This window comes from Rhinolophus ferrumequinum, chromosome 24, assembly GCF_004115265.2.
Source record: "Rhinolophus ferrumequinum isolate MPI-CBG mRhiFer1 chromosome 24, mRhiFer1_v1.p, whole genome shotgun sequence".
Taxonomy (NCBI): Eukaryota; Metazoa; Chordata; class Mammalia; order Chiroptera; family Rhinolophidae; genus Rhinolophus; species Rhinolophus ferrumequinum.
In genome coordinates, this window is record NC_046307.1 from 24,923,727 (window position 1) to 24,949,190 (window position 25,464).

General features: G+C 43.9%; 1 protein-coding gene across 4 annotated transcripts in view; it reads left to right on the top strand.

Moving 5' to 3' along the window:
• Nucleotides 1-25,464, top strand: part of GRIA1 (glutamate ionotropic receptor AMPA type subunit 1) — a 287,697-nt gene that overhangs the window by 242,001 nt on the left and 20,232 nt on the right. For 3 of the 4 annotated variants that reach the window (XM_033096031.1, XM_033096032.1, XM_033096030.1), the window contains exon 13: nucleotides 5,947-6,194. In XM_033096031.1, coding sequence (XP_032951922.1) covers nucleotides 5,947-6,194 — 248 coding nt within the window. Of the gene's footprint in view, nucleotides 1-5,946; nucleotides 6,195-6,247; nucleotides 6,369-25,464 lie in introns of all 4 variants that reach the window. The other variant, XM_033096029.1, reaches the window with a different exon arrangement.

The following is a 25,464-nucleotide window of genomic DNA, read 5'->3' on the forward strand; positions in this document are numbered from 1 at the left end:
AGCCCTATGCCCCAGGCTCTGCTGATGAAGTTAGGGGACCACTCGATTCACTTACCCAACACATACCCACGCTATTGTCCTTAATATGTTAGCATGTCACAGTCCCCGAAGCACTTTCACATCCATAGTCTAATTTACGTGTCACCTGTGACCTAAGGCAGAACAGAGATATGGTGTCCACTTTGTGGATGAGAAATTGAGATTCAAGCAATTCATGATGCAAATGTCAAGGACGGGTACAAAATCTGAGTTTCCTCACTCCAACCCAATTATCCTGGCCTCTGAACCACACTCCCCTAATGGGGTGGGTCATTAACTGATAAATGTGTTGAAAAAGATCACTCGGGTTACCAAATGGGTCTGTGGACAGGTCTAGTCCAAACCTCCCCTTTATATTTGGGGAAACTGAGGCCCAGAAAAGAAAATGAGCATACCCAAGCTAATTAGCGGCACATCTGGGACTTAAGACTTCAAAGTTCTCTGTTAATAAATATGTCGGTTGACATATTTCTGCCTCTTGTCCCCAGGAAAAATTAGGAATCTAGAACCAAGGCAGTTCATATTCTACAAGTTCTGTGCCCTAACCAGGCCTACTATGCTGGTGGCAAATAAGTTATAGTTTCATGTGCTAACTGATTGACCAGTAGTGGTTGCCTAGAGTTCCATGTTGTGAAGGATTTCACATCTGGGCTCACTGTGAAATAACTCCTTGATTGATATCAGTATTTGTCACATATGCAGTAATGGAAACTGGTACTGGGCACTTCTACTCTAAAGTAAAACCTAAAAAATAAGTAGTCATTGCGTCACTTATACAACACCTACCATATTTCCCCAAAAATAAGACCTAACCGGAAAATAAGCCCTAGCATGATTTTTCAGGATGACATCCCCTGAACATAAGCCGTAATGCGTCTTTTGGAGCAAACATTAATATAAGACCCGGTCTTATTTTATTTACCACGTGCCGGGCACTGGGTTATTCATTTTACCTCTGTTCTCATAATCTGCATGACAACATTGTGCAGTGGGTACTGTTATCACAGTTGTCAGGAGAGGAGCGCTGAGGCTTACTCAGAGAGGTCCCACAGCTAGTAAGATACAAAGCCTAAAATGAGGGTGGAAGCTGGTTGCAGTGGAAACTAGGTGTGCAATCTGGAGACCAGGGTTTTACTCCAGGCTCTGCCACTAACAAGCCAAGTGACATTGGATCATTCACTGTCACACTGTGGGCCTCAGTTTGTTTACCTGTACAAAGAACACTGACAAGATATGTCCCATGAACGCTTCCGTCTCTGTGACTCTGACCTTGAGAATAAGTTCAGCACTAGAATTTTAAATCTTATTCAATCCTTTGTTTTCTTTGGCCTTGTTTCTTTAAGAGTCAGGACTTTGGTGGGTGGGGAGACAAGATTACCTACCCTCCCCCCCATAAGGCAGAAGGAGAGAATAGTGAGACAAGAATTCTTCTACCATAATTTCTGAAAAATCTGGCTTCTGGTCCCCATGGCGGCCCAGAGCTTCTTGGCAGGCCCAACCCAGAGACACTTAATCCTCCATCGACAGTTTAATTAAGATGTGTGAAGGGCTGTGGGAGCTGAAGATGATAGGAGAGATCCAAGAACAAATACCCCAAGTGTGCTTCCAATCTTCCCTGCCACTCATGCAGCCTTCCCATTCCTGAAGACGAGATTTTCCTGACAGTCTGCTCCGAATCAACAGGCTGTGAGCACAGCCTTGGCGTCTGAGGCACTGGGTGAGGCTGTGAGAACATATGCATTTTCTGCATACCACTGCCCAGAGGGCTCTTTAGCTCTGCCTGTCAGCAGCCCAGTTCCCTGCTGTGGCCATCTGTCAGATCAAATTGCATCTAGCCATTGCCCTGCCTCCTGTTTTGTTGGTTTTGTATCTGGAAGACCATCCGAAAATCTGGTCACAGCTGACTTTATACATTTCCCTGTTTCCTGTGAAAGAACATTCAATACATTATACATGCTACCATATTTCCCCAAAAATAAGACCTAGCATGATTTTTCAGGATGCTTGTTATATAAGCCCTATCCTAAAAATAAACCCCAGTTAAAATCGTCAGGCAGACGGACGCATTTAGTACGTCCATTGCAACACACGATGGACATATTTAATTATAAAATAATAATATATAATTAAATATAAATAAATAATATTATTGACATTAATACTTAAAACAAATGACATATAAATTATAATTAAGTATCTGTAAATACTCAAGTGGTCACCTTTGGATGAGAGGTAAACAGATGAACTTGAGACTTATTGCCCAATGACCAATCGGAGTACAGACACAACGCACAAATAACATGCCCACTTGATAACAAACGAACGTGGTTGTGTCTAATATGAATCTTCATAATTCAATACGTCGTGTGTTGTGACAGACGTACTTAATGCACTCGTGTGAAATGAAGAAACATTTTCTGAATTTTGGTACATGCAATTATTCGTCACTTTTGTATGGACCATCATTCTTAACTGTCATCATTTTTGTTGCCACTCCTGTCTCATAAGTCTTCAGTTAACATTTGATTTAATGGTATATTCAAAGAGAATAATATTTTGACTCCCAGACAAGATGCGTGCAAAAACAAAGAGCTATTCCATCAAGTACAAGAAAGGACTCGTGGAGGACTCCCGGGGCAAGAATCTTACAGCTTTCTGCGAAGAGAAGAAGTTGGATCTCCGAATAGTCAGAAAATGGCGAGCAGAGTATGATAACCTCAGTCAACAGGTGGACGAGGGAAATGCTAAGAAGCGCAAGTGTGGATCAGGTCAGCAACCATTATTTCCTGAGCTGGCAGACATCATCTGTGAATGGATTGCTGACAGGAGAGCAAAGGCTTTGGCTGTGCACAGGGCTGATATTCAAGCATTTGCCCTTGCAATGGCACCATGGTTAGAAATATCCCCAAAAGAATTCAAAGCATCACAACACTGGCTGGATGGCTTCATTCAGCAATATGAACTGTCTCTAAGATCAACAACACTGTTCAAGCTGGAAGATACTGAAGTTATTAAATGTGCACTTGCATTCAAGTCCTTTGTTGATGGCATCGACTATTCTAAATATCAACTCTCTAACATGATTGCTATGGGTGAAACTGCAGTGTTTATGGGCCAAGGATCTCAAACGACAATTGATCAGAAGGGTGCCTCGTCAATCTACACTCCCTCCACTGGTTACGAAAGTGCATGTATTACCTGTATTTTGGCAATTAGTCTGGACGGAAAGAAAGCCCCACCTCTAATTATCACTAAGGACAAGAAAGATAAGGTTGAATGTGTTTCAGGCATTTATGTTCTTGAAACCGAAAAAGGCTGGTGCACAAAAGCAGTTATCAGGAAGTGGGTCAATTTAATGCTGCCACTTGTTTTGCGAGGGGGCCAAAGAGGTCTGCTAGTCTGGGATTCAGCCAGCACTCACTGTGCTAAAGACATGAAGAACTTCCTTGCAGGGAGAAGAATAGATCAAATAATGATTCCCGCAGGAATGACGGCCTATCTCCAGATTCTTGATATTGCAATAAACAAGCCCTCCAAGGACAATTTGCACATGGAAATCAATGACTACATTGAAAATGGAATGGAGAGAAATCAGCGTGCAAACTCAGGGAAGCCTAGCCTGCAAGAGGTCGTGACTTGGGTGAAGAATTCATGGGATAAAATCACTGACAGTTGTGTTGTCAATGCATTACAAGCAGGCTAGGTGGACAAGAAGTGCTCATTTAAGGAGAGCTCTATTGCTGGACATGAGAGATTGGGGCCAGTCATTCTACAGGAAATGGAGTCTCAAGAAATTCAAGCCGGAATTCGGGGTTTGGAGTTATGACGATGTTCCAGAAGAAGATGACATGCCTGTATTTGAATAAATGTAGATTTTTGTACGTGAATAAATGAATAAATGTAGATTGTTGTACATGAATAAATGTAGATTGCTGGATGTGAAAAAAATAAGACATCCCCTGAAAATAAGCCCTAATGCATCTTTTGGAGCAAAATTAATACCAGACTCGGTCTTATTTTTGGGGAAATACGGTATGACTGGTTCTGGGTATTTCTTCCCCTAACTTTGAAATACTCCCTCCCTTTTCTTTCTTTCTTCCTCTTTCTCACATTGACATTGTTATTTGAATGATGTATCTTCATATAAAGAATCAGGCATTTCCAGCTAGCAAGGGACTTAAAGATGACCTGCCCCAACTTCTATGGAACAGAAAGTTAACGGCAGAACTAAGACTGGTACCCAGGGTGCCTCACTCCCAAGACCAGTGTCCTTTCCAGACTGTAAACCACACTGTAAAACAAGTCATCTAGTTTATCTAATCATAGACTGGTAAAACTTAAGGCTCACTCTACCAAATGCCTCCCTGAAATTCTCAGTAACTATTTCCATTAATTTTCCCTGGAGACCTAGAAATTTCCTGGGCCCAAATATCTCTACAGATAAGTTGGCTCAAACAGCAACCTAATGTGTATCAATATTTGGCCAACACTTGATGTTGATATCAAGGAAATAAATCTGACATTTGTGTGCAAAGAAAAATGACCTAGTACACGTGTAATGATGATTTTATACTAAATAAATCTGTCATCTATATATTAACCACTAGGTTCAATAGGTTTCATGACTCTAGTAGTAACTGTCTTTTTTAAAAAATCGTTGCTTACATGTGTTTAACACTTGTCCATCTACAAAGCATTTTCAAACGCCAGACTCCAGGATCCCTAAAATACATCGACCCACTGGGAAACGGATGCCTTGTAGAAAGAGCATGTTAAATGAGATGGTTGGTCTGTGGTTCTAGATCATGGGCCCTGACTAAGGGCCTATTATGTGCAAGGCTTGACTGTGTGGAGGACCCCCGGAAGGGAAGATGGCCCTGCCCTCAGGGTGTGTCCAACAGACTTGAGACCTATGTACAAATAGGGGTGACTCCCTATCCTAGAAATCACGTCTGGCCATCCAGTGACTACCCGGACAATGTGTCATTTTCTCAAAGTAAGGGTCATAGAAGCCACACAGCTCAGCATCACCTGAGGACCTTCTGAAAGAGATGTAGTCTAGGCTCCACCCCAGACTTGTGGAATCAGAATCCCCAGTTTTAGAGCAGGGGGATCTGCATATTTATAATCTCTGTACCTAACTTCGGCTTCCACTACAGTTTGAGAACTACTGTCCTTGGCCTCAGAATATGTAGGATTTCTTCTGGTCTGTGAAATGCTTAGTAGAATGTGGCTGGAAAGAACCAGCGTATTAAGTGGAATAAACAGCCGAGGCAAAGTCCCAAAGGAGGGAAGCCCCAAAATGAGTTCAGGAGGAAACAGGAAAGCAGTTTGGCTAGAGTCAGAAGCTTTTAAAATCTAAACAGGTAACGTTATTGGGTCCCAAGTTACTAGCTTTATCAGACAACAATTTACATTCTGAGGGCAAGTCTTACAATATGGGATGACTAGAACTCAGTATCTGCAATCCCAAAATTCTTCACTATTGTCCTTAAATAATGAAAACAGATTCCACTGATATTCAGCTCTCCACTTCTGGGCTGTATAAATATGGCCTTACTGAACAATAGATAGGTTTTGGGTTTTTTAAATGTCTTTGAAAGCCAAACAGAGTTCCAGTTTCTTAACGCTCCCCATATTGAACAGGAATATAATTACTCAGCAGTAATTAAAAGATTCTGAGCTATTCTGTTCACTCTGTATTTGGAAGATATTTGTACTTTGGAACCTCCTGGTACTAATTGGAGCCTCTTATTTTGCAATCATTCATAATTTGTTTTTTCCTGAGCTAATCTCACTCATGAATGTGTGATGAAGTTAAACTCCGCTCTTCATTAGTGTGTGTTCCGACCTCAGTTCCAAGCGCAGCCAGTACATGATTCCAGTTTTGTTCCTATCCCCTGCCAGAGGTCGAAAATTGCCGTGTTTGAGAAGATGTGGACATACATGAAGTCAGCAGAACCATCAGTGTTTGTGCGGACCACGGAGGAGGGGATGATCCGAGTGAGGAAATCCAAAGGCAAATATGCCTACCTTCTGGAATCCACCATGAATGAGTACATTGAGCAGCGGAAACCCTGTGACACCATGAAGGTGGGAGGTAACTTGGATTCCAAAGGCTATGGCATTGCGACACCCAAGGGGTCCGCCCTAAGGTAAGTAGCCAAGATTTGCTTCCTTGGTACTCCTTCTCCCCACCCTATCTCAGGAATGAAGCTGCTGTGTCTGCCACATGGCTCCAGTGCCACGACACCACCTGTGCAGGAGGGCTCTTCTTGGACACCGGTGGGCCTGGGAGACTCCAGCCACCCAAGATCTTCAGCCCTGAGGTTGGAAATTGACCTGGGGGCTTCAGCTTGCTATGACTGCCGCTGCCTATGTGTTCTTCCTCATGCCTCACCTTTCCCCACCAAGTGTGTAAAACATTAGTCAACCTTGTGTTTCTCTCTGTCTTGTGATCTGTAACACCATCCTTTAGCAGACACCCCCGCAGCCAAATAGGCCACGAACAGAGTTCTCCAGCAACCTGGATTCTTTGACAGAAGGTGGTTTGTGATGTTTGTCTCAAAAGAAACATAAACACATTGTCCAAATGAAAAATCAAATAGGATGAGTCCTGACACTCTGGCTGTTGAAATCAAAATAACACCAAATGAATGGCACCATCTCTTCTTTCCTAGAAACTGATTTCTTTAGCAAGAAACAGGTAGTTCAGTAAAGAAGCAGCCCAGACTTTACTTTCACATAAAGAAGCTCTGGTAGTCATTCCAAACAGCTAAGGTAGAGTCCTATCGATTTGAAATCAGAAGACATAGATTTAATCCTGGGATTTACTACTGACTGTCTTACAGAAGGTAAGACATACCATCTCCCCTACCTTCTGTTTTCTCATCTGTAAAGAGGAACATCATCCCAGCCCTTCCTAGGTCCAAGGTGATAGTGAGATCAAAGGCGATAATCTCCACAGAAGGTGAATGAAAACAGTGCCGTGTGAAGTCCCCTGTGAGACATTACATCAGTTACAGAGGGAGTAACTCATTTTACGCAAGGGTGGTACGTGGTCCAGGAAAGGTAAGGGGTGTTTTATAGGGTTGCAAAGGATGGAGAGGGGTTCTTAACCCATTTTGACACGACATCCAGAGCCACTCTGCCTCTACTTCATTCATTAATTCCAATAACATTATGCCCTACAGTGATCTAGGCAGTAGGCTAGTAGCTGGAGCTACAGTTTTTCAGAAGACAAACATAACGTCCCCATGGAATTACATTCTTGTGGGGAAGACAGACTTTAAACAGATGATTGTTGTTTAACGGCTCATGACAATGATGATAAGTACTGTGGTAGTCTGTAAAAGGGTACCCCGAGGACACCTACTTCCAGCACCATGGCCGAACAAAACTCCCCCTGTAAAACACCTAGATATGCTGGGAAAAGGTATAACAAATCACCTTTTAAATGCAAGTTTGGAAGGCCTAGGCCAGAAAAGGAAAAGGAAATCAAGACCAGAGTGAAAGCATAAGGTTTTCTGGTGCTTATTCTGGGGTTTCCCTAAGCAGGGCAAAGTTATAAATTATGTGACAATCTACACGAACAAGGATCAGAAGTACAACTAAAGATGTACTAATGCAAAATATTTTTAAAAGAAGAAGGCACTATCATAAGAGACTAGACATATTTAGAAAGGATTTAATGAAGTAAAAAAATGTAATCATTGATACAAAATCTCAGTAGAAGGGTTAAACAGCAATTATACAAAGTTGAGGAGAAAATTAGTACACTGGGGAAAAAACTAGAGAAAATTCCCCAGAAGATCACACAGACAGTTATAAAAGATAGAAAATACAACAAAGAAGTTAAGAGACATGAAAGAAAAAATAAAATTCCATATGCCTCTTCTATGAGTTCCAGATAGAAACAAGAGAGGATGGAGTAGAAACAATATATGAAGGGAATTTTCTAGAATTTATGGAAAACATAAATACTCAGATTCAAAACTTATGAGTCCCAAGCAGGTAAACAGATGAAAATCAGCAGCTAATTTAATTGAAACTGAAGCACAATAAAGGCGGAGAAGATTTCAAACACACCCAGAGATAACAATACGGTGTACAGAATGGGTGGGACATGGCTGAGAAGATTTTTCCAACGATGCTTTATTTCAAGCTGACACTTGACAGATTGGTAGGATTTAGCTGAGGGAAGTGAGGGGAGGGGAACAGAAGAGCAATCTAGGCAGAGGGAACAGCAAGTGCAATGGTAGGGTTAATAAACTAAGAGAAGTTAAGTGCTCCTGAAACACAGGTAATAAAGAGTAGAAAAAAATTAAGCTGAGATTGCAGAATGAAGTAGGGAAGGATTTTTATAAGGCATTTTTGTCCTTATTTGAAGAACAATAAAAACACATTGAAGAATTTTAAGTAATTGTCTGAAATTTGAGAAATAAAGACATCTGTAGGAGTGCAGACACAATTGAATGTGACCTAGTGAAGGGAAACCAAATGGCCTGGTATTTATCAATCATGCATTTTTCCTGGAAGAACTTAAAAGACTCTGTACAGGTTTAGGCAAAGTGCAAAGGGGATCCGGAGGCTAGTCCTCGGCAAGGAAGAGACTTCTATCTCAGAAACCTGAAAGCATCACCCTGAAAGCATCGCCCAAAGTAGAGAAAGCATTCTTACAGGCCTGGAAATGTCAAAGGTGCTGCAGTGTTACAATTTACTGAAGGCTTTATACGTCAAGGACATCATTTGATCTGAATACTTGGATGTAGAGTTAAGAAAACAAGGTGCAGCGAGGTCTCGTCAATTTGTCTAGTCAACAGAGTACTTCTGCCACCCCCTCCTACACAGGTGCCTGGAACAGGTAACAAACTCAGAAAATATTGGATGTTTGAGTGACGAGAAGCTAACAATCAGGTCATGTGGCACTCAAATGACTTTCCACTACAATAAAAGCTACCACGCAGTGAGTATCTACTCTGCGCTACATGTTGTGGTATGTGCATTATCTCACAGAATCCTCATAACATCCCTAGGAAGTACCATTCCCCCCATTTTACAGATGAGGAAGCAAAGGGACAGAATTAGGTGACATGACCAGGTTTGCACAGGGGACAGTCTGACTCCAGAGCCCTGGCTGTAACTTACTCTAATGCTGTGCTGGATTTTATGATTGCCAGCACCATTAAAGGCAAGAGACTAGATTTATGCCAGGTTCTTGTTACCTACTCACTGGGACCAAAAAATAACCATGAACTCAAAAATAAAAAAGCAGACTTCTGGAGCCCTGAGCATTCACTCGTTTCTCTGAGGACAGAAGATATAGTAGATGCTCATTTTAATGCACCATTGCTTTGAGTCCCATTTCTTCGAGCAGTAAGGCTGCTTTTATGGGTTTTGTATTCTCAAAGATTCTTTCTGTGATAAATGTTTTTAAAAAACTCAACTCTGTAACAAAGAAACACGTAATTCTGTTGCTTACATCTCTGTAAGACATAACAAGCCATTTGTTGAGGTGGAGAAGAAAGAGCAAGAGAAAGGGCAAGAGAAATGTATGCACGTATCCCACATGCAGGTCACTGATGGCAAGTCAAGACTACCCAACTGATGCCCACAAGCTCCCAGCTTCTCCCAGGGCTCCTGTCTCTCCAGTGGCAACCTCTAGGACAGCCGTGGGGCTTCCTGACTCACAGACAGAAGAGTAATGCTCATCCTAAGAAGGCCATGAGTTTCGGTGGGATTCTACTTCTCACCTCCGCATTAAAAGGAGTCATTCTATTAAAGCTGCCCATAGCGTAGAGGTTCCATGAAACATACCACTGCAAAACGGCTACAGAAAATATGAGTCACCCCTCCCCACCCCCAGCACACTGTCCAGCCAGGCTGTCATCATACCTCTGCCTTACATGCCCCAGATAATGCCATTTCCCCAAGGCACGATTGAATACCAAAGACTCATCACCAATCAGATGCCACAGACACATATGCCTGCTCCAGCAATCTGAGATCCACTGATTTGATCCCAGGAAGCCATTCTACATGAGAGAGGTGGAATGTGAGAAGAGTAAAGGGGCCGTACGTGTTTCCTCAGGTCCCACTGCAAAAGGGGGTGATATCTGCTGAAGGACAGTGCGGCAGAGGAAACCAATTTTGTCTCTGAATTATTTAGAATTGTAGAACATCCTTTCCTAAAGACTGTTCAGCCTTTCACAAAGCTGCAAACTCTTTAGAAGCATCTACACTACATGAAACAAATAGAAAATGATATTGAATGTCAACTGGAATTGACAAAACAATAAAAGAAATCAGTGTCTGTGCTGCAGAAAGCTGCTTCAGGATGCTACAGGCGTTGCTATGAACGTTTCTTCTCCTGGGAAAAGGTGAGGCTTTTGCAGCCCTCACAGGCAGAGATGCTCCAGACGTAATGCCTGTGCTTGCCTCAAGAAAGGACTTTCCTGGCAGTCCTCCTGCAGCACTTGCTCTCCTTCATGCCAATCCTCCCCACACCTGTGGCCCATTTGCTCTTCCTAACCTGCCCAAAACAAGCTCCAGATTCTTCCAAGGCAGATCACCCAGCTTTGCCTCAGAGGCCCAAATGTGCTAAGGCCCAAATGTTCCTCTCAAACTTGCCAAGTCTACTTGGCAGAAGCCAGGCCACAGTCCCTACCGAGCCTTAAGAGTGTTAGTGACAGAAGGGTCTTTTGGTGTTTTTGTGTGTTGTTTTGTTTTTGTCTCTTCTGCTCTGGAAACAAATACTCTAATGAAGCAAGGTGGTTCAGTGTTTGATTTTTCCATTTGGACAGGCGGTGTTTCTTTGAAACAGATGTTGTTTGTTGGCTGTCACTGCATGTTTGGGGTTGGGCGAGGGGGGCTGAGTTACGTTTCTAAGCCCTTAGATTGTGGATAAAGACCAACGCAGCCTATGCTGGTCACTAGGGAAAGGCAATTGGTAAATCCACTAATTATCATCTATTGGCCTTTTTGTTGCCAGCTCAATGTATCTTCTGGTCTGCACTGAAGTCTTTTTCCTTTGTTATGATAAATACCCCGTTCGGTGAGAGACAATGTGTTCAAATTTTCTAAGTAAGGAGTCATGGCCCATGTTTTACTAATCCACTAAGGAATCCACACCAAATTGGCCTAAGTTAAAATATCAACTAATGATTCTCTTTCGCAAACTATCTACCAGTAATTCAACGGATTTGCTAAGAATTATGCCCTAATCAGGACATTGGTCAAAGTGTGGTCTTTACCTGTGACTGTGTTATGTGGAGTCTTCTCTGGTCTCTGTGATCATGACATGCTTATCTTCTGTCACACATTTTGTCCATGCCAGATGTATGGGCCAAGGGGACAGGAGCACAGTGCAGCTGCATCCTGCCGCTTAATGGGTGGTGGGCACCCAGGAAGCTCTGAGACCCACCCCCTGTGCTTTCCATTCGACTTCATCGATTCTTTTCTGAATCTTTCTCCTAAGCATTGCTGTGCACAATGCTTAGGCAGCAGTGGTGACAGAGATGCAATCCCCGCCCCTAAATGATGCATAATCCAAGATGGCTCATGAGCAGAATGACACAGACACCTACTATTCTATCCAATGCCATAAGCGAGTCAGAAACACTCAGGAGGAGAGTGAAGATTTGAATGGCAGGTTTTGCAGAGGTTTAGCAGCAGAGGTAACATCCAACATAGGCTCTGAAGAATGGTGATAGATGAGGAGAGGGTGCTCCCGATGGAGAGGATGGAGTAAATAAACCCAGAAATGGGAAAACATAGGGCTTGTTTTCAGGAACAATGAGGGGTCCACTTTAACTAGAGAATGTATTAATAAGTAAGAGCAATGGTTGTGGTCATACTGTGAAGCTTTCCAATATCTCTGCATGTTTGATTTGGTGTCGGTGGGGGCCACTGACGTGGAGGGACCCTAATGAGACAGTTTTCTGAAGATTCTCCTGGTAGTGGTTTGCAGTACGAATCAGAGAGAGGAGGCTCACAGGCAGGGAGGTGATTCAGAAAGCTGTTGTGCTCATTTTGGTAGGAGATAATTAACGTGGTCACAGGTCATAATGGGATGGGGACAGATGGAAGAAGTGGCTCTGTTTGTCACCAGTCATAGCCTTGGTAGTTTGAGAAAGCAGTGTGTTCCGTGAGCTTTCTGGGATTTTTGTGCTCCTGCCTAAGGCCCGACCAGGTACAAACTGATTCTGGCAAGGACAGAAAATGGGTAGATATGGGGTTTACCTTGCAAACAGAATTGTTGCCACCTCCTCGATTTTACCTCTGGGATGCCTAGATGGTTGAGAAAGGCACCACTGCGAGGGGTATGGAATTCATAGTACACGGGCATGAACGAAGGAAGCTGCCAATCACCTTTTCCCTCTTCCTGCCGCATTGACTGTAACTTGCCTACATGTGCTTTTTTTTTAATTTGACATTAGCTCAAGATTGATCATCAGTATTTTAGCCAAATTGATATTCCTACTGAATATACTTTCTTTCTTCACACAACCCTATGCTGAAAAACATCTCCTAAGAACCACCTGCCCCTATAGGCATCTGGCTAAAGGAAGGAGGGTGGTTAAGGCCATGACTCAGGAAAAGATATCACAAAGTTTTAGGGGGAGAATTCTCACGTCCAGGGATTGAGGGTCTCCTGGTTGCCCACCTCCACACTGGCACCCTCTGACATGATTACATCTTCAAGCTGGTTCAGTGGGCCTTTCTCGAACATTTTTTTCTTTTTCTTTTTTTTCTTTTTTTTTTTTTTTTTTTTGCCTCTCACTGATCTGAGTGTTACAGAGCCCATTAAGAGAGTTCTCTGCTTTTCGAGAGTCACATTGACCCAGAATATAATTGGGAAACAAATAAGCAAGTGTTGTCTTGTGTGGTGTTGAATCTATGACTCTAAAGAACCATTTCCCCACTTTAGTGTGTATCAAAATTATCTAGGGAAGGTGGTTTTCAAAATGCTCCTTTCCTGACTCTAATTCCTGAGATTACTGATTGTGCAGGTCGAGGGTGTGCAATTTTACCCAGAAATGTGCAGTTTTAACAAGTCCTCCAGGTGATTCTGTTAAAAGGTAGACAGCAAGTCCACTTTGGAAAATAGGGCTAGAGGGCAGGGAACAGAGATGTACAAGTGGTCTGAGGAAGCAGCACGTGAGGAGGAGGCCATTCTGGAAGAGAAAGAAGACTAATAAGACGGGAGCGTGACAGGGAAATTGCACCGAATGGTGTTGAAACAATAATCCTTGGAGTCAAACAACCTCAATTCAAGTTCAAGGGCCATTACTCTACCAGCAGCTTGCCCTAGCTTAATAACCACTGTAACTTTATGAGCCTGTTTTCCTTCCTGTAGAATTGGAATAATAATTCATTGCAGTTGCTTTGAGTTCTGATAAAATAGCATAAAGTGTTTGTCACAGAGGGTATTCATTAACGATAATTCTCCACTCCATCCTCCTCCCATTAGACCTACCAAAAACTCACTTTTGAGTCAAATAAGTTATTCTTTTCTTCCTTGTGAAACCAACTGTGGTCATCAGAAATGTACACGAGCCCTACCCTCAGCCCCCTGCATTGGCTGCCTTAGAAATCAAATGCCTCTCTCTGAGAACAATTTGTGCTCCTCCCCCACAGAGAACACACTAAAAAAATAAAACCTTGATATTTCTTCTCTCCCTTACTCCCTCCCTCCCTCCCACCCTCTTCCCATAGTATAGTACTGGTACAGGGCCTGCTGCTGAGAATAAATACAGTATGTCCCAGGGAAATGACAGTCTGTTTCAATTGGTCCTTGCCTCCTGATGGGTAGTCAGGGATGCTCGTTGTCATGGTAACCCCGTGAACTCTGTGACCCAGGTTGGGCCTGATCAGAGGCAAAGCCCTTTGAGCAGAGAGGCTGGATTTGCCTGCATCCTCTGAAGAGCTGGAGAGAGAGGAAGAGAGGGAGGGAGCCAGGGGGGATGAAAGGGGAGAGAGAAAAAAAGGGAAAAGGAAGGAGAGAGGGAAGGAGGGGGGGGGGGAGAGAGGGAGAAAGAGAGAAAGAGAGAGAGAGAGAGAGAGAGAGAGAGAGAGAGAAGAGACTGGAGTTTTACCAAAGGAGAGATGCATCAATACAGAAGCCTCTCAGGTCAGGACACTTGGGATGGATCAGAGTTCCAAGAAAGCCTCCTGTGAAACGGGCACAGTAGCCTGGTGCCCAAGTCCAGGCAGGGGACTGACCAGGGCTTGATTTAGCATTTTCAGTGGTGGTGGTGGTAACACCTATTGTTAACAAAACGACTTTATCTAGCACTGACTGATCCCAGGAACTTGTAGGAAGTATTTGAGGTGCATTGGCTTATATAATTCTAACGACAACCCTGTGAAGGGAGCATTGTTTTCATCTTGATCACACAGTTCAGAAAACTGAGGCACAGAGAGGTTCCAGAAGTTGCCCAAGATTACCTGGCATGGAAATGGGAGAGCTGGATTTTCAACCCAGGCAGCCTGATTCCAGAAACTCTTCTCAACCATTAGGCAAGAATGCCTTCTCAAAGATGGAAGGAGGGAAATGGTGAGGAAGGAATGATTATTTGGAGACTAAAGATCATTTACTGTCCCCTCCACCACACACACACACACACACACACAATTTTATTTAGTCCTATCCAACCCATATACGTTTAAGAAAATGGAGGTTCCACAAACAGAAATGGCTCTCTGTCTGCTCAGCCTGAATTCCCAAGGGAATCCTTGCCTCCTCTTTGTACCATTTGCATCTGTGGGGCACACATGTCCTTCTGTTCAGGACCAAGGCCATATCACAGGTTGACGTCTTTGCCCTATACCTACAAATGGCAAAAGGGCACAGCCAATGAATTGTAAGTTTCCCTGCCTGCCCATACGGATTGATCCGAAACACCCCGAAAGATTTTCATGCTGCTCAAACTCTAGAGTGCTTTTGATTCCTTTCAACAATGAAAAGCAGATCATTTTAGACTGCTCATACTCTAAGTGTGTGGGGGTGCGGTGGGGGAGGAGACTTACATTCATTTCGTACCTACTGTGCGCTGGGTAATGCTTCTGTATTCAGTGCACTAGGGACGTGCAGGCATTCGTCTTCCCCTCCCCTTTTGATTTAGGTATTATCAGTTCTCTTTCTCAGGTTAGGAAACTAAGATTCAGAGAGGGGACAGTTCGCCCAGGTTCTCAGGGATTGGTGAGATGGAGTTTGACGACAAAGCCTAACTCTGAAACCCTCGTTCTTTGCACATACCCACCTCTGTGCTAATGGCGGCACCCCTCACTGCCTTTGCCACCAGAGAAAGGGGGCAAGGGTGGGTCCGGGGAGATGAACCCCAAGAGAAATGAGTGGCCTTAACCAAGGCGAGAATAGGTGCCCAGCGCGGGTTTACCTGCCAAAACACTGCTTTCTTCCGCTGATACACAAATTGTGCATTGCTTTCTTTTAAGAGGCTGTTGCTGTCAAAAATAGCATCTTTCGTGTTTTTTTTTTCTCCCTCTCATCAGCAGCTTTACTTCAGATTTGCCCAGCCTTTTCCCTTTTCTAAGAAGGCAGCTGCTGTACTACAAAGGCAGACCAGGAGGGACAAGGTCTGGATACTTGTCCCCAGCTCTGCCACTCAGGGCATGTGGGGGTGAGAAGCCAATGTGCTTTGGTGTTGATCAGACCCTCATTCAAACCCTGCCTCCCGCCTTTACAACCATGTGATCTGGGGAAAGTAGCAAGCAGCCGTATGGACCATCGATTGACGGTTAGGCTCCTGAAGTCAGGGCTGAATGTCAACCCAGGTCTGCCAGTTAATGACACGTCTTGGAGACAAAGGACATCACCACCCTAAACCTCCGTTTACCCAAAGATGACAACTGGCGGTAACACTATTTACTTGGGTGGTTGTTAGATGATTAAATGAGGTTGTACGAAGTGCTAGCACAGTGCCTGGCACATTTTAAAGTGACTAAGAAGTGCTAACTATCACTAGTTATCTCTCCGAGGCTTACTTAGTTTTCTCACCTTCCAAAGGGGGATCCTGCTACAACCTCATGGGATTGTCTTGGGAATAAATGAAATCACTTCTGAAGAGCCCATGCTGAAGGGGTCCTTGAGTAGTAACCCCCTTTCCTCCTCCAGCTCTCCTTTCCCTTTCGCTTCCCCTCAGTGCTCACCATCTATCCTGTTAGTCTGGGGATCGGACCCAAATGCGTAGTGATTGCCTTCTCCACTCTGGGCTTCTTTTCATTGCAATGAGATGGAAATCTCAGGATACTATGAGACAGAAATGTTCAAATGTGTAGTTTTATTCCGTTTTACACTCGGTGCCCCAAACTTTTCAGCTAATAGCCACGTTGCTTCCTCCCACATGTCTGAGACGTAGGAAGCTCCTGAGCAAAGCCTGGTCTCAGACAGCAGGCAGAACGGCAGGGGGTAGGGGTCGCGCTGAGTTGAGCCCTTACACAGAAATACTGGGCCCTCTGTTCCAGTAACATTTTGTGAATGCACCACGGGTTGAGATCCTGGCTCAATAATCATATCTAACCAGCCTCTTCTTCAGGCGGAAAAGGGGCAAAGGCCCAGGTAAATCCCTCACCAAAAGCACCATCTTCCTCTGAACTAGATGCAGGTGGTAAGCCAGCAGAGCAGCCAAACCAAAGAAAGTCAGGCAGGGAAATTTGCATGTGTTATTCATTCCTCCTCAGCCCAAACACCTAGCAGAAAAAGAGCATAAGGACTTCTCAATCACATTCTCTATTCCCATGGGAATAAAATTTACTCCTCGGGAGGAATATTTAAAAAAAAAAAAAAATCCATAGCATTAGTCCAGCCAGACTCTGTGGCTCACAAACATGAGTTTTCCCCACTCCAGATCTTTCCTCTTCCTGATTCCTTCTTCTCTCCGCCCACATTTCAAAGTACAGTTCAATGAAGCAAGAGGCCAGTGCCTCACAGAAGCTAACAGGATATGTAGCTGGGAGGAAACTCCCACTGATTACTTGTCCTATGGACCGATTCCCACCTCACCAACTTCCTTGGACATGGTGACTTTATGCGCATGTTGTCAAAGCAGTTGATGTGTCTGGTCCGTCTGATTCATGACAACCAGGAAATACTACTCCTACTGTACAGACCACATAACAAATTAAACCGACCAACTCTTAACTCGCGGTCTGTTTGGCCATTACTAGTGAACTATAGGCAGCATGAAAGTATGTGCCCAGGATCATGTAACTTAATTCTAACGATGTTTCAAGCAAAGAGAAATAAACTATGACATTGGTATTCCCCAGATGCATCATCTAAAACGAGGACGGCAACTTCAAACGAGCCCAGGGTCAAGGTAAAGAAAATGAGGGAAATGGACCAGGCTACATCTGTACGTGGTTTCCTCATTTTTAATAGTCAGGAGTACAGGCAATACTTATTCTACTCTAAGCAGCAACACCACAGTGCAAACACTATGGTAAAGAATAATTATAGTTAATATTTACTAAGCACCAGCTATATATGGCAAAACTCTCTAAGCACTCATATACATTCCCTAATTCATGTATTACTCACAAGAACTCAATGAAGTAGGTACTGTTGAGAACTTCATTTTATAGGTAATGCATCAGTGGCACAGAGACGTGAAGTAAATTGTCAAAGGTCACACAGCTAGTAAGTGGCAGGGCCAGAATTTGAACCCAAGCAGTCCAGTTTCAGAGCCTATGCTCTTCCCCACTCCAGTATACTGTAAATAGAGATCTCCCCAGACAGTATCTGGGAGATCAGAGGAAATGAAGGGGACTTAGTGAACAAAAGAGTACACGCCTGTCTAGAGAGATCAGCCTCCACTCAGTCTGGTCTAATATTGCCATGTGGGAATGTTGCCAGACCTCCTGGTTTCTTCAAAAGAAACTAGAAATCTTGATTTTGGTGTAAACTATTCAAATGTTTGAGTGGTAGTCACAATTAAGATAGAAGGAGAGAGAGAGAAGACACCAGCCGGTAATGACTAAGACTGATAAAAAGAAAAGAGAGAGGAAGCACCATAAAGATAGATCGCTCATAGATCAATAGATAGATAAACAAGGCACAGTGGGAAAACCATGCAGGGAGGGGTTAATATCTTGCCCTTCCCCGGGATGGGAGTTCTAGGAAGGCCGTCCTCCAGGAAGAGGCAGCTGTCCCTGAACAGGGCCTTAAGCCAATGGGGAGAATATGTATGAGCCAGATAGGGAGAAAGGTATTTCAGGTAAAAGATACAGCAAGCACACAGTACAAGTGAAGGGGAGGGTAATTCATTCATTCTTTTTCAATTTTGTTATTGCTGTTTTCAGCAGGGAATCATTTTATCAAACAATCTCTCTTATGGAATCCCACTGGAAAAGACAGATTGGCCTGGACCTGCTGAAGCAAGAGCCAAGAGACTAGAGGTGGCAGAGGAAAGGGGGAGGAAGAAGGGAGAGTGAGAGCGAGGGACAAGTTCAGGCCAGGCTGGAGGAAATCATTCTCCAACATTATGACCCTGTGTATTTTAAAGTCCACGAGAAATAATGGTCCTGCAGCCCTGCTCAGCATTCTGTTCACACTGATGTCTGCCTTTCGGTGGCCAGTTCTTAGAGTGGGCCCAGCTTTTCTTCCTTTCATTGAACCAGAGCTGACTGAGATGAGACCCGTGGGCTGGCTGTCATCCTGAACGGTGTTTCCCCTCCCTCGCTAATTGTGGGGAGATTTTCGTTCATTCCCTCCAGTATGTTTTGTCAAGCATCTCCAAGGTGCCTGACACAGACCCGAGTGCCTGCTGCTGCTGGCACACGGTTCTGCATTACAGGACCAAATGTGGTTGGCTGTTAGCTGCAAATGAACTGTGGACACCTGCTTGTTACCATATGAGGCCGGCTGGGGGTCGAAACGCCTCCGAAATGCTTTCTGTCTGTAGAATCGCTGCTGGAGGGGCCAGGCTTCAGATCCCCATTCAGCTCTGTGCTGTATCAGGGATCTTAGCCCTAAAGAAACTTACAGGGCCAGAAATACATATCAGACATGTAAAACTCGTGTGCAGTTTCTGGGGATTCAAGTAACCTCTGATTCAAGTTTCTGGGGATTCAACATACATCTAAGAAATGTAAAACCACTCCTTCATTCAGCGCCATTTATCAAGCAGCTACTGAGTTAGCTAGTAAGCTGGGAGCAGGGTGCCTACCATTGAAAGCTCTCGATCTGCCTGGAGGAGCTGATGGTGGATGACGGAGTGATGGTTTTGTTGTCAGAAGTTGAGGAAATTGTGGCAGGACAGAAGGGAAGCCCTGATCTACTCTGCCTGAGGACACTGCACGAGAATTTGCAGTGAACAACGTTATGTTAGAGTTTGTAAGATGAAGAGGGCTCCACAAAGTGACAAAGTGTTCCAGGTAGGGCATGAGTCAACACAGAAAGGTGTGGCTTCAGTGGCCAATCCAGCCACCTGCATTTGTCCAGAATTAATCTTAAAGCACTTTCCCGTCTAGTACCTCATTTGATCCTCACCCTACAGGCAGCTGGAACAGGAGCATGTAATTATTCCCATTCTACAAGTGGGAAAACTGAGGTATAGTTAGGGTGACCAACTATCCTGGTTTGCCTGGTATTGAGAGGGTTCCGAGGATGTGGGACTTTCAGTGCTAAAACCAGGAAAGTCCCAGGCAAACTGGGAGCAGTTGGTCACCCTAGCTGCAGTTACAGGACTTGTCATATAACTTAATCAGAGAGATGAGTGAGGGACTCAAATCAGGCCTTTAGACTCCTTCCTTCAGCATCTTCAGAATCTTTGTCTCCGAGTAGAGAAATTAAGAGAGTGCTCTATATGTGTGTTTTGTTTTTCTTTCTTCTTCTTCTTTTTTTTTAATCCTAATTCCTTTGTTTTGTCTTGTAAAGTCAGAAACCAAAGACAGAACCTCTGTCTTCTGGGTGACCCACTGCCTGACTAACGTTCCTTCTCGTAAGATCACGGAACTACCTGTTCCTTAAATATACTCCAGAGGGAAAACCACCTGGAGTGGTCACAGGTAAAGGGAATTTTGCGCCTACCTATATTCCTGAAGGATGTCTCCATTTTAAATGAGGCTCCTGCTGTAACCCCACTCTTTATTTCCTGCTGCTTAACCTCGCCCCTTTTACGCACCCGCCCAGGTTACTAGGCAGGCAATCCTACGGACGCTTAGCTTTCTTCCCCATCAGTGATGGTGTTCAGCTTAGACGGTCACATGGACAAACTGACAATGTCACAGCCTGGACTAAAGACAGAAGGAGGCTTTTAAACCACTGTCCACAGGGGAGATGACTAAAGGAGTGCTTTCAGGTCCCAGGTCGATAAACACCCCATCCTGCCCTGGATTCAACCACCCTCCCCTCGGGCACAGCAGGCCCTATAAACTTTGGTTCTTGCTTGAGGCTGAGGCTCCCATTCCCAGCAAAGTTGCAGAAACACCCAAAGACTGTTTCTCCCCAAGACCCTCCGCAGCAGTGGTTCACTCATCCTCCATAGGCGTACGAAAGAGAGGCTGCTACAGCCCAGCCAACTGTAAAGGGAGAAAGGACTTTGCAGTGACCCACTGTCTCCATTCTCCTTGGACTTTCTGGACAGAGGGAGCACCCTGGGCCTCGGAACGCACAAGCCCCACGGAAGGGAGCGTTCGAATGACGATGCGCGCTTGCGCACTGGCTTTTCGTCCTGTGCAAGGCAGTTCCCTCCCTCCGCAGTCCCCCGAAAAGGCTTTAGACCACACTCGTCAGTAGGGGCATCCCGGAGGGCACCTGCAGGGCCCCTTCACGTCTCTTCCCCTAGAAGTGGTTCCCAGACCAGAGATGTCCTGGACCAACACAAGGCCAAGAAAGGCAACGGGGAGGGGAGGGAGAGACATTGGACAATGTTTTCTCTTGCCAAAGGAAGACATTCAAAGAAACAAAACCAACAATCACCACCTCTCAACATCATTTAATAAGAGAAGAAACACAGTAACCCTAAAAAAGGAAGGAAATAACTGCACGTAAAGAACTGCCCTTTAAATGGAAAAGTTCAACTTTCGGAAAACTCTATCATTTCTTATCTTCCCTCATTTTCCTGTTGATAAGTGAAAACCTCACCACTAATTGGCCTGGATCATTTGACCAGCCTTTTGGGAACCACTGATTAAATCCCAATTTTTTATCTAGTCCATGAATTCTCTCCTTGTTTTTACTGACAAACAGTTGTCCCACCACCAATGTCCCACCAAATTACTACTTTTCCAATAGCAATTCCCAGAGAGCCCTGACAGCTCCAAAATTTGCCACCACCCTGAGCAGCAATCTGTGTCCCCGTGGCTTGTGTTCCTGACCTAATTCTGCCCTCCCGCATCTCAGAGAAAAAGTCTCACTCCTCTTCCACTCCCTGGTCTCCAAGTGGGCGCTGTTTACTTTGCAGTGACCCACTGCCTCCATTATCCTTGGATCCAGGGCTAAAACTTTTGATCTTGCCTGTTCCTGTCATGAGTCATTTTATTGATTAATTAATTGATACGCATGTGCTCAGAACTGACTGCTGGATATAGATGGGGTGATGGCCTGAGGCCTCTTCCTGCTGAAACACTTTCCATCTCTCCCTTGCCCACAGTAAAGTATTGACGCGTTAGCAGACGATTCACGACGTGGACTCGCTCAACCGCTGGAACCTCCCCTCCCGGAAGTTATCATCAGAACCCACAGGCCCTGTGCCATCTAGCTCTAGGCTCTGATTTTACTTCTCCCTTTCCACAGAGCACTTGCTGATGGTTTCTAACTCCCACCCCTTAGCAGAATCAACAGCTCTCCTTTTTTAGTGCTTCCTTAACCTTTCACTTTAAAATCAGGTAGTCTTCCATGACCTACTGAGAAGCTTTTCTGCCTCCCACTGTACATTCCTGGAAGGATGAGGTTTATAGCTTGTTTGATTCTTTCTTCCTACTAAATACTTAGCATAGTCCTTGACACTTAATTGGCCCTCATACATATTTGGAGAGTTGACCTAAAGACACCAACTCTTTATAATCAAGTTAAAGACTAAAATACACATGAAATGATAGTAGTAGGTAGAGCAATGAATGGACTGCTAGGTGCCAGGGAAAACTAAAAGAAAGATCAATGAGAAATCAAGAAGTGTTTCAAGGAAAATTTCAAGGAAAACATGGGTAGTGTTGCAGGGCAACCGCGTGTTAGGAGAGAAGTTGAGAAAAACAAGGTGCAAGCACATAGAAGCAAGTGAAAATACTGGGTGAAAGAAAGCAGGATGCTTAGCAGCCTAGTCTGATTAAAACCGAAGCTTCTTGGGGTGGGGAGGAAAGGAAAAGCATAACATTGCAGGTTGGGAGTAAACTCCAGGGGTTATTTCATCCAACACTCCTCAGATGCTTGAATTCAAGATTTCGAAGGAAGGAGTAGAAGTGTAAACAGTTGCTTCAGAACTGAAGCCCAGAATTCCTTAGCCTTTCATAAGCCGAGGCCCAATTAAAACCATCTGAAAAATCTCCCTTGACTGCGTTTTCCAAACTTCAATCTCCCTTCAAGTATATGATAATCGAGCTTCTTCACAGTGGTAAGTTTGAATGCATTGAACTTTACTGAGTACACGGTCACCCTGGAGACTTCTTGCAGAGTTCCAACTCCTTCCTCCCCAAGACTTCCAAAGATAATTCATTGATTCGAATGCCCCCACGGACTCATCAGCTCCTGTGGCCGAAGGGCAGGGCTCAGGTAGTTGAGGGTTTCTTCTGCTCATTGGCCCTCTTGGAGAATAAATGTCATGCACATCACCATGTCAGTGATTATGGGCCTCGCTCCATTCTCTGATGACGCAGGACCATCACCGCTTCTGCTGAACATCTGTCTGAACCTGGGAAATTTTATATGAGTCTTACTCTGCCAAATTAGGACCATATCTGATTCCATTTTGTTGCTTTATGTTTGTTTTGCTCTGTGCTAAGCACAGGACTTGGCATAAGAAAAGTCTTACTTGAGATTTAATTAAATAAGTAATTGTTATACACATCTTTTGAGGCCTTTATAAATCCTTTGCTATTAATTCTTGAAGTTATATTTTTTTATTCAAATTATACTGGAAAATAAGAACAATGTGTCTTAACTCATTCACCCTAAAGGACGTCCCTTTATTCTGAAATGTTGTCCTTCCTATTTCTTTGATTTTTTGAGTATCCTTAATTCAGTGAGAGGAAGGTGATGATAGATGGTAGTTGCTCTCTGTAAACATTTTTACTTGGCAAAATTAAGATTTAACACACATCTGTATTGGTTCTTCTACCACTCATCCATGAAATCCAGATATCTGGAAACTACTGCTAGTCTAGAGGACAGCCTCTACTATCCAGAACCTTGGATTTTCCAGATATCTGAGTTTTTACCTTATTAAGCTCTTGGCTTTTGTTTCAATGTAGTATTTTAAGAAGCAACTATTTTTAAATTCATACCTCTTTAAGCTGTTTTGAACATGCTGAACATAACCTTTCTTGAGGACTTTATCAGTATCAATTACCAATGGCACTGGATTACAATACAGTGCATCTTCCAGAGGGCACATCTTCATAGGGCAGTTTCCCAGGCTACCATTCTTCTAGCACCATCATTTTTGGAGAGAAAGAAGGAGAGAGGTAGAAGAGGAGGAAGAGAAGGAGGAGGAAGAGAAGGGGGAGGAGGAAGAGGAAGAGGAGAAGAAAAAAAGAAGAAAAAAGCGAGAGGAATGAAGGGAGGAAGAAAGGGGAAGGAAGAAAGGGAGGGAGGGATGAAGGAAGGGAGAAAGAAAAAGAAGGAGGAAAGGAGGGACAGGGTGAGAAAGGGGGAAAAAAACTGCTTTGGCCTTCCTTACAGTGAAGTTGTAAACTAGCATCTTATGAAATGGCCTATGAGGCTTTTCTCATTTGCTGCCTTTGCTCTGCTGTGGGCTTGGAGAATTGAGATCCTTGGGTGTTACAACAGTGTGCCAAGTAAAAATTTTTTAAAGGACTGGGTTGGGGGAGGGCCTAAGTGACCACTGGAGGGGATGTGTCACCGCATCTTAGGAAAACTGGAAAGTACAGTGGTTACATGCTTGGACTTTTGTCGCACAGAGCTGGGTTAGAATCTTGAGCAAGTTATGTATCCGTCTGTGGAGTAGAAATAGTAATAACATGACAACCAATTAGGGATGTGAGAATTCAGTAAAATAAAGCATCTAAAGTACTTAGTACAATGCCTGGCCCGTAATAAGCCCTCATGTGTTTACACATGTTACCTGCTGTGATCATCCTATGATCCTGTGCATTTTCTCTGCATCCTTTCTGGTCCTTTTCGAGACACAAAAGATGACATGAATTTGGATTCTGTTCATTCATTTGGAGAAAAAAAAAATATTTCTCAAGCTCTTCTACTGCATGGAGTATCTTATACTAAATGTTGTGGGGCAGCATCTGAAACCAAAGGAACTACCATCTCTGCTCTGGGGAGCTAACGATCTCTTTGTGGAGACACAGTCAATACACCAATCAGCTAGAACAACATTACAGCATAAGGGATCAGAGTTCAAGTCCAGGGAATCATCCAGGAAGGGAGACATTCAGAAACGAAATATAATTAAATGCCTTTTCTGGCAGTGTGTTTTTTGATCTACTTGTGAGATCATAAGCCACAAATATAGGACATACATAAATTTTCCCCACATTTCCCATTGTGGGGCACATTCTATAAGGATTATTCACTTTCTCCAAACACCTCTTCACACTACTGACCCCAAACTGGATTCTATGTCTAAGGGGAACAAAGAGTAGAGGCTTTATTTCTGAAGACAGAAAAGTGATCTGGTAGCTCACAGCAAAAATGAGAATTAAGAATTTGGTAGCACCAACCTTGATTCTCCCTTTCAATGGCTCCCTGTACCTTCTTCCCCTCCAGTGCAGTTACCCTGTGTCCCTGCACCGACATGGCGCCCTCTCCCACTTTGAGTCTTTCTACCAACTGTCCCTTCAAATGGAGAGGTAGAGGAAAAGGAAGAGTCATGAAGCTCAGGCAGTGGCTGTATATCTCTGCCATGAACTTACCTCAGGAAGAATCTCAGGGCCAGTCCAATGTCCTTTGTGTGTTGTCAAGCACAGAATGCATTTTAGCTTTTTTCTTTTTTTTTTTTAAGAGGGAGAATGAGAGAGAGAGAGAGAGAGAGAGAGAGAGAGAGAGAGAGAGAGAGAGAGAGAATGCACGCTTGAGCATTGGCTCACAAAAGGTATCTAAAAGACTAAAGAGTGTATTTCTGGGATCTGTTCATGGAAACTGTTTTCCCAGCTTGAAAATTGCCATGTTTAAACTCACCATGTGGGGTAAGTGAAATCATAAATACGAACTCCTTTTTAGGCAACAAACAGCATTTGGAGTCTTCCTCCTTTGCCTTTGGGGATCCATATGCCACA